Source organism: Nycticebus coucang, chromosome 20 (assembly GCF_027406575.1).
Source record: "Nycticebus coucang isolate mNycCou1 chromosome 20, mNycCou1.pri, whole genome shotgun sequence".
NCBI lineage: Eukaryota > Metazoa > Chordata > Mammalia > Primates > Lorisidae > Nycticebus > Nycticebus coucang.
In genome coordinates, this window is record NC_069799.1 from 13,524,283 (window position 1) to 13,532,018 (window position 7,736).

Sequence of the window (7,736 nt, forward strand, 5' to 3'; positions counted from 1 at the left end):
ACCAAGTGTGAGTCCCTTTATCCCTGGGGGGTGGTCTGCCATCTCCTTAACCCTAGGGTGCCTGTAGATGTGTGTGTAGCAGAAAACATGTGATCTGAAATGTGGGACTATGCCACATTGCCATAACTGCAGAGAAGATGCCACGTCTGGTCATTTCTGCCCACAGTTAATCATTTACTTTCCAAACTCTTGCTAATTTAAAAGTTCATTACCATTTCCATGGGGCAGATGTTATTCTTGTGCTCCATCTCCTACCAGAATTTTCATTGGAGTTTCCTTTGGAAGACCCAGAAACTAACAGAGATCAGAATTGGCTGTCTTATCCCTGAAGAAACTACTGGCTGATCTCTGGAATAAAGTAAAGAGAGCCGGCAGACTCTTAGGTCTTCTACTATCTGGGAAGAACAGGGGTAAGTGAGGGTTAACATGAGTTTTATTGTAGCAATGAGCCTTATATCTGTGTCTGTATCTTGTATCTGGACATATAATTATCTCTGATAGTTTTGTTAGAGTTTATGATGACTAGGTCACCAGAGTAATGGGTTTCTCAATGCCAATTTGCAATTTGGAACTCTATTTTGGAACAGAGCTACTGTATCCAATTCAGAAATTATCAAATGCACCAAATTCTAACGAAGTGAATCCAAGGTAGATCAGAAGTGATTATGTTCTGTTTCCTCATTCCCACCTGTACCAAAACAAAGGCATCTTCTGAGCCTGGATGCACACACAATAGACCAATCTCTTTAATGTCTTAAAGAAAATGATAGTTAATTTGAATAGAAAAACCTCTGTGTTATTCTGTTTCAGCTTAGGGGCAAATCAAGTTTTACGGCCTTCTCTGTTGATTCTGAGAATGATGACAAGCTTCTTTCTGCAAACTGCTCATAAAGATGGGTTTTATTGTTAGGCTGGTATGTGAAGCTCCCGGGCTACAGTAGTAAATAATCAGCTTTGTAAGTAGGTGAGAAATAGTCAAGAACAGGAGAGGAAGGCAGAATGAGTGAAATGTTGAGCTAACAGCTAGGACTGAGTGAAACCGTAATGCAAACACTGGCTATTCTTTTGACTCCTCTGCTATTGAGAGATTGTTCATTGCTGACATGGAGATTGTAATGCTTAGCCTGCTCACTGTAGGGCTGTTTGAGGATGGCCTGAAACTGTAAATATAAAAGCTCTGAAACAAGGTCAATGTATTGTGAATATTGAAAGGGTGATGGTGACTGTAGGATGTGCTGGACAGCTGAGCCAGACAAGAGTAGTTCCATTGCTGGGGGTTGTTAAATTCTGCTCAACAAGTGCAGAGAGGCATTTGACAGTTTCTCCTCTGTGGGCTGGTACCGTTTTGTGTATAACCTTTGGTTAGAGTCAATCCAAATTTCAGACTTTAAGGACAAAGTTTTCATAATTACCACCTAAACTACAAAAAGTATTTGGGCATCTTCACAAGCCCTATCCCTTGAAATTTTGTGGTTCTAAAGATCTGAGCAAAAACACATGCAAAAACAGGTGTTAGGTGAGATAAGAGTCCTTGGATATTTGTCACAAGGCTGAGCACTGGGACTTTGTAGATTGAAAGAAGAAAGCATTGTGGGAAAAGATTAGTTTTCAATAGAGGACTGCAAAATAAATTTACCATTTTGGCTAAGGAATAAGGCCCTACGTGATAAATATTGATGAACAATCATGGTAGCTTGTGATAGATACTCTTGTGGTCTCTTGAACTTGGGCAAAAACTTGAGTTGGGTCTGCAAATATAGAAGTTCAAGTTGTGGTGAGAGCCTGTAGTCCCAGCGACTTGCGAGGCTGAGGCAAGAGAATTGCTTGAACCCAAGAGTTTGAGATTGCTGTGAGCTTTGATTCCGTGGCACTCTACCAAGGGTGACAAAGTGAGACTCTGTCTCAAAAAAAAAAGAAGTTCAAGTTGTTCTTCCTAACCAACCTCTGCAAAATGTATGTGTGGGTCTCCTTTGTAAGTACACAAGCAGCCTCCAAAAGTCTCAGTCTTTGGTATTGGCCGACTACTTCTGAAAGTTCCTTGTTTTCTTTCACCCTTTACTGAGGGTCCTGTGCTTGGACCAGTGAAAAGAAACTTACAGAACACCCCACTGCAGCTCTAGCTGGATAGAGTTATAATATCTCCACTGTCAGGACTGACCGGGGGTGACACATGTCCTTAAAAATATTTCTGTTCTCTCATTCTCACTGCTTCCTTCTCTCTTCTTGTGTGTTGCCCAGATGTCATTTGCTATTGTCACACTGGACACAAGCCTAGGTGGACATTAGCACTACAAGACAAAGTCTCCATTAAAGCCCAGGCATAGACTCTGGAAACTGGGAAGAGGTGAAAGTGCTCATGGCACATATCCAATGTCACCAGTCACATAGTCATGTGAGGTGTGTGTGGGCTTTCAAACAGGATCCAGCCTCTTTTCCATATTGCATAAGGAAAAGCCAAGATATAGGGAAGTAAACTGGATTTCAGGCAAGGCGTTTGCAGACCTGCCTCTTGTACAGGCAGAATTAAGTTTACCACATCAACCCTTTCTTGTAGGATCAAAATTTACCGTGAATTATCATAATCAAATCGTATGCCACTAAGGAGTTGGCTGATACTTACATGCATGGTTTCTCTGAACATTAGCCATGAATTTTATCCTTTGTGGCTTTGCATATACCCCTTCCTCTTCTTGAAACATATTTTGCTCAACCTGCCACATGTCAAATTTTTATTTATTATTTGAAACACCAGAACAATTCTTAGGTCTATCAGTCTCCCTTAATACAAACTCTTCTACAAGAGTAATTTGAGTAACACTCAGCCTTTCAACACATCTCTTAAAGAACTTTCTTTTTCCTTTCTTTATCATTATTTCCATACATTATTCATCATGGAAGGCAACTCCAGAGTTGATTTAACCTCTATCTTCCAGGAGCATCAGGCACATGGCGTCACATATAATAGGCATCAACAAGGGCATACTAGAAGAGGGAAGAAAGGACAAGTGCCTCTCTAACTTCACAGACCTATAAATGGAAATTGAGGAGCCTCTAGATAATCTTTATGTGCCCTCTTATCCCGTTCTTTTGTTGTTTTTCCATAATAGCTGGTGAAAATTATGGGATGGGACAATGACAGCTACCTACAGGCATTCATCCTCGTGGGATTTTCTGATCGACCTCAGTTGGAGATGATTCTCTTTGCATTTATTTTGGTCTTTTACATCCTGACCTTGGTGGGAAACACTGCCATCATTCTCTTGTCAATCGTGGATGCCAGACTCCACACGCCCATGTACTTTTTTCTCGGGAACCTGTCTTTCTTGGACCTCTGCTTTACAACAAGCATTGTCCCTCAGCTACTGTGGAACCTTTGGGGTCCAGAGAAGACGATCACCTATCATGGCTGTGTGGCTCAACTCTACATTTACATGGTGTTGGGCTCAACTGAGTGTGTCCTCCTAGCTGTCATGTCCTATGACCGCTATGTGGCCATCTGCCGGCCCCTGCACTACACAGTGGTCATGCACCCACGTCTCTGCCTGCAGCTGGTGACTGTGGCCTGGTGCTGTGGCTTCCTAAACTCCTTTGTCATGTGTCCTCAAACGATGCAACTCTCCAGGTGTGGACGTCATAGGGTGGACCACTTCCTGTGTGAGATGCCTGCTCTTATTGCCATGTCCTGTGAAGACACCATGCTAGTGGAAGTGTTCGCCTTTGTCCTGGGTGTTGCCCTCCTCCTGGTGCCCCTCTCCCTCATCCTCATCTCCTATGGTATGATTGCTGTCACTGTGCTGAGGATCAAGTCAGCAGCAGGGCGCAAGAAGGCCTTCAACACCTGCTCTTCCCACTTGACAGTGGTCTCCCTCTTTTATGGAACCATCATCTACATGTATCTGCAGCCAGCTAACAGCTACTCCCAAGATCAGGGGAAACTCCTCACTCTCTTCTACACCATTGTCACTCCCAGTATCAACCCCCTCATTTATACTCTGAGGAACAAGGATGTGAAGGGAGCCATGAGGAAAATTCTGGGGTGGGAGAAAGGGTTTGGGGAAGCCTAAGTGAGGAGAACATTTCAGTAGTATAGAAGATTTGCTGGTGTTGCTCTCTTAGGTATGTCTGCAACCTTGTGGAGAACTAATACTCAAAGAGTAGAATGAATGAAGAAAATTGTGCAAAAGTAGGTGCAATGATTTTGAGTTTGACCCCATCCTCTGCCCTTTGAATGTGAAGTGGTTGCATTCTGACTGAAGGTGTCTGCTTTAGGAAACCTCTGGTGCATGTTGCATTTTCCTCATCCTTGTGATTTATCTACAACTGCAGGGGATCTAGACAACTAATTCAACCACACAAAGTCACTGGGCAGTCTGCAGACCATGTCAAATAAAAATGGAAACAATACGAGTGGCCTTTCCTCAAAGCTCCTTTTTTAATGACTTCAGTAGCTTTTCAGAGAGGGAAGAGTCAAAACCAGTAAAACTATAGTGCTCTGTCCTGGGTATAGGCTGATTTTCCATGTGAGGTGGTGTCCTTTGAGTTTCTTTTGAAAGGAGTCTGCTCAGCATTATTTGCACCTTCTTCTTAACTTTTTCTCATAGCCAAAGTCTTTTATTTTGTTTTTTTTTTCTTCTTTCTTCTTCTTCTTTTTTTTTATTTTTTATTTTTTTTATTAAATCATAACTGTATACAATGATATGATTATGGGGCATCATACACTCACTTCATAAACCATTTGACACATTTTTATCACAGTGGTTAACATAGCCTTTCCGGCGTTATCTCAGTTACTGTGCCAAAACATTTACATTCTACATTTACCAAGTTTCGCAAATACCCCTGTAATATGCACCACAGGTGTGATCCCACCGATTCCCCTCCCTCTACCCACCCCCCCTTCCCACTTCCCCCTATTGTTAAGTTGTAGCTGGGTTATAGCTTTCATGTGAGAGTCCCAAATTAGTTTCATAGTAGGGTTAAGTCATGGAAAAAGCCCAAGTGCCCATCGATCCACGAATGGATTAATAAATTGTGGTATATGTATACCATGGAATACTATGCAGCCTTAAAGAAAGATGGAGACTTTACCTCTTTCATGTTTACATGGATGGAGCTGGAACATATTCTTCTTAGTAAAGTATCCCAAGAATGGAAGAAAAAATACCCAATGTACACAACCCTACTATGAAACTAATTTGGGACTCTCACATGAAAGCTATAACCCAGCCAAAGTCTTTTATTAGAGAGCAGACTAGAGTTAGGCACTCAAGTCTTTGGAAAGAACAGAGCAAATGACACATATCTGGAAAAAGTTAATGACTTTGTTCTCCTTAGTGGGTTTTCTTTTTTAGTTGTTTGGGATTCATGGAGGGTACAAAGAATTAGGTTACACAGATGGCATTTGTTAGGTAAAGTCCTTGTTATAAACGTGTCCTACCCCCAAGATGTGTGCCATACACCATGACCCCCATCTCTTTCCCTCCTCCCCTCTCCTTACTCCCTCCTTCCCATACCCCCCCACTTTGTATTAGATCATCTACTGCCTGCATATTAGAATTGAGTACATTGGATTCATGCTTCTCCATTCTTGTGATGCCTTACTAAGAATAATGTGTTCCACCTCCATCCAGGTTAGTACAAAATATGTAAAATCTCCATCTTTTTAATGGCTGAATAGTATTCCATAGTATATGTAAACCACAGCTTTTTAATCCATTCCTGGGTTGGTGGGCATTTAGGCTGTTTCCACATTTTGGCAATTGGAAATTGAGCTCTCACCAGGTTTCTTTTTTATTTTATTGAGATTGAGTCTGACTTTGTCACCCTCAGTAGAGTGCTATGTCATCATAGCTCACAGCAACCTCCAAATCTCGGGCTCAAGGATTCTCTTGCCTCAGCTTCCCGAATAGCTGAGACTACAGGTGCCCACCACAACGCCCTGCTATTTTTATTTTTTTAGAGATGAGGTCTCGCTCTTGGTCAGGCTGGTCTCAACCCTTTGAGCTCAGTGCAATCCACCCTCCTTGGACTTCCAGAGTGCTAAGATTACAAGAGTGATCCACCCCACTTGGCCTCACCAGGTTTCTTAAGCAGCTGTAAACATTCCTCTTCTAAGAGAGCTGTCATATATTCAGATTAATTACCACTCCTCCCAAAGTAATTTTAATGGCCAATCTTACAAAATCAATGTGTCTTGTAACTAAAAGCAGTATGTCCAAAATATGTTTGTGCATCACAACCCTTTAAAAGACAAATTTCAAAAACTCCCTAAACTTCCTGAATCAAAAACATGCCAAGTGTGGGTGTAGGCATTCTGTTTTTAAAAAGCTCTCTAGCTGGGTGTGGTGGCTCACACCTGTCATTGCCACTTTATGGGAGACTGAGAAGGATCAGGGAAGCCAGGAGTTCCTGACCAGCCTGGGCAACATATCAAAACCTTGTCTTTTCAAAAAATAATGCTGCAAACAAATAAATAAATAAATACATACATAAATAAATAAATAAAGGCTATCTACTACACCTGTGATTGGTAGAAATCATTGTTTTAAAAATAATCAAAACCCAACTCCTCATGTTTCCCAGGAATCTTCTTACAGTGTTCTGAGTGTATGGCTACCTTCACTAGGTATGAAGGATGCTATGAGCCAAGCATGGGAGAGACACTATTACTTATAACTGGGTTTTAAAATGATTTATCTTCTCACCAGTTATTTCTCAAAGCCTGCCATTTTTAACTTGTACTATGGCAGTAATCCTCATCTTACAGGACTGTAGCAGAGAATAAATGAAGTAGGTATATGAAGTTTGAGGCAGGTGATTTCTCAATTATAGACCATTTTTGCTCTGGATCATGGGCATTGGGCAATCTATTCCTCTTGAGGCCTTACATTCTTGTTTTTTAGATCTTGTTTCTAGTAATAATATGCTTCTGTTCAAATTTTTCTGTTCATTATCTGTAAGGTGAAAAGTGTTCTCTCCCAGGTGTAAGAAACAGCTTTTATTTTCCCCTTTTATATTAGGTGAATAGGGTATCTCATAGGTTCTCAGAGGACTTTGAAGCATACTTTAGCACTCCAGTATAAATTTGGGGTTGGAGGTGAGGTGGTGATTCAGGGTGATTGCTGATTATATATTCTTTGTAGATAATACCATTTCAAACTCTTTGGATTGTGGGGATGAATGAGTCTATAGACTATGACAACGGCTACATCTATGAGATAACAAAATATCCAGATGAAAATGGAAAAAATTCAGAGGGTGACAAAAAAGACGTACACAATTTAGGAAATGAAAAGATCTGTATTAAAATTGTAATACTTGGGATATACCAATAACATTTGTTATCGTGTATATTGTATCCTGTATCTCTCAAAATTGCAAAAGTCAAACATGACTTGCATATTTCAATTTTAATATAGATTTTTTTCCTTTCTTAAATTGTGTGTACCTTTTTTGGCACCCTCTGTATGTCAACATTATTCAACCAGATGTTTGGAGGAATAAGCATAAAGTATTTCAAAACCATTGCTTCTACCATCTTTCTATATTACGAAGATAATCATAGGACGTATAAAAGGTAGATAGTTTTTACCCTCTTTTTTTCTTTTTTTGAGACAGAATCTCAAGCTGTCCCCCTTGGTAGAATGCCGTGGTCTCACAGCTCACAGCAACCTCCAACTCCTGGGCTTCAGTGATTCCCTTGCCTCAGTCTCCCAAGTAGCTGGGACTACAGGTGC

General features: G+C 40.9%; 1 protein-coding gene across 1 annotated transcript; it reads left to right on the forward strand.

Annotated features, from left to right (window-relative positions):
• The first annotated feature begins 3,116 nt into the window (after nt 1-3,116).
• On the forward strand, nt 3,117-4,064 carry LOC128572456 (putative olfactory receptor 2W6). The gene has a single exon (XM_053572519.1). The coding sequence runs from the start codon at nt 3,120-3,122 to the stop codon at nt 4,062-4,064; it is 945 nt and encodes a 314-aa protein (XP_053428494.1). The 5' UTR covers nt 3,117-3,119.
• The last annotated feature ends 3,672 nt before the right edge of the window (nt 4,065-7,736 follow it).

What these genes read in the sequence shown, in the direction of transcription:
- LOC128572456 (XM_053572519.1), top strand. Translation starts at nt 3,120, where the DNA reads ATGGGATGGGACAATGACAGCTACCTACAGGCATTCATCCTCGTGGGA.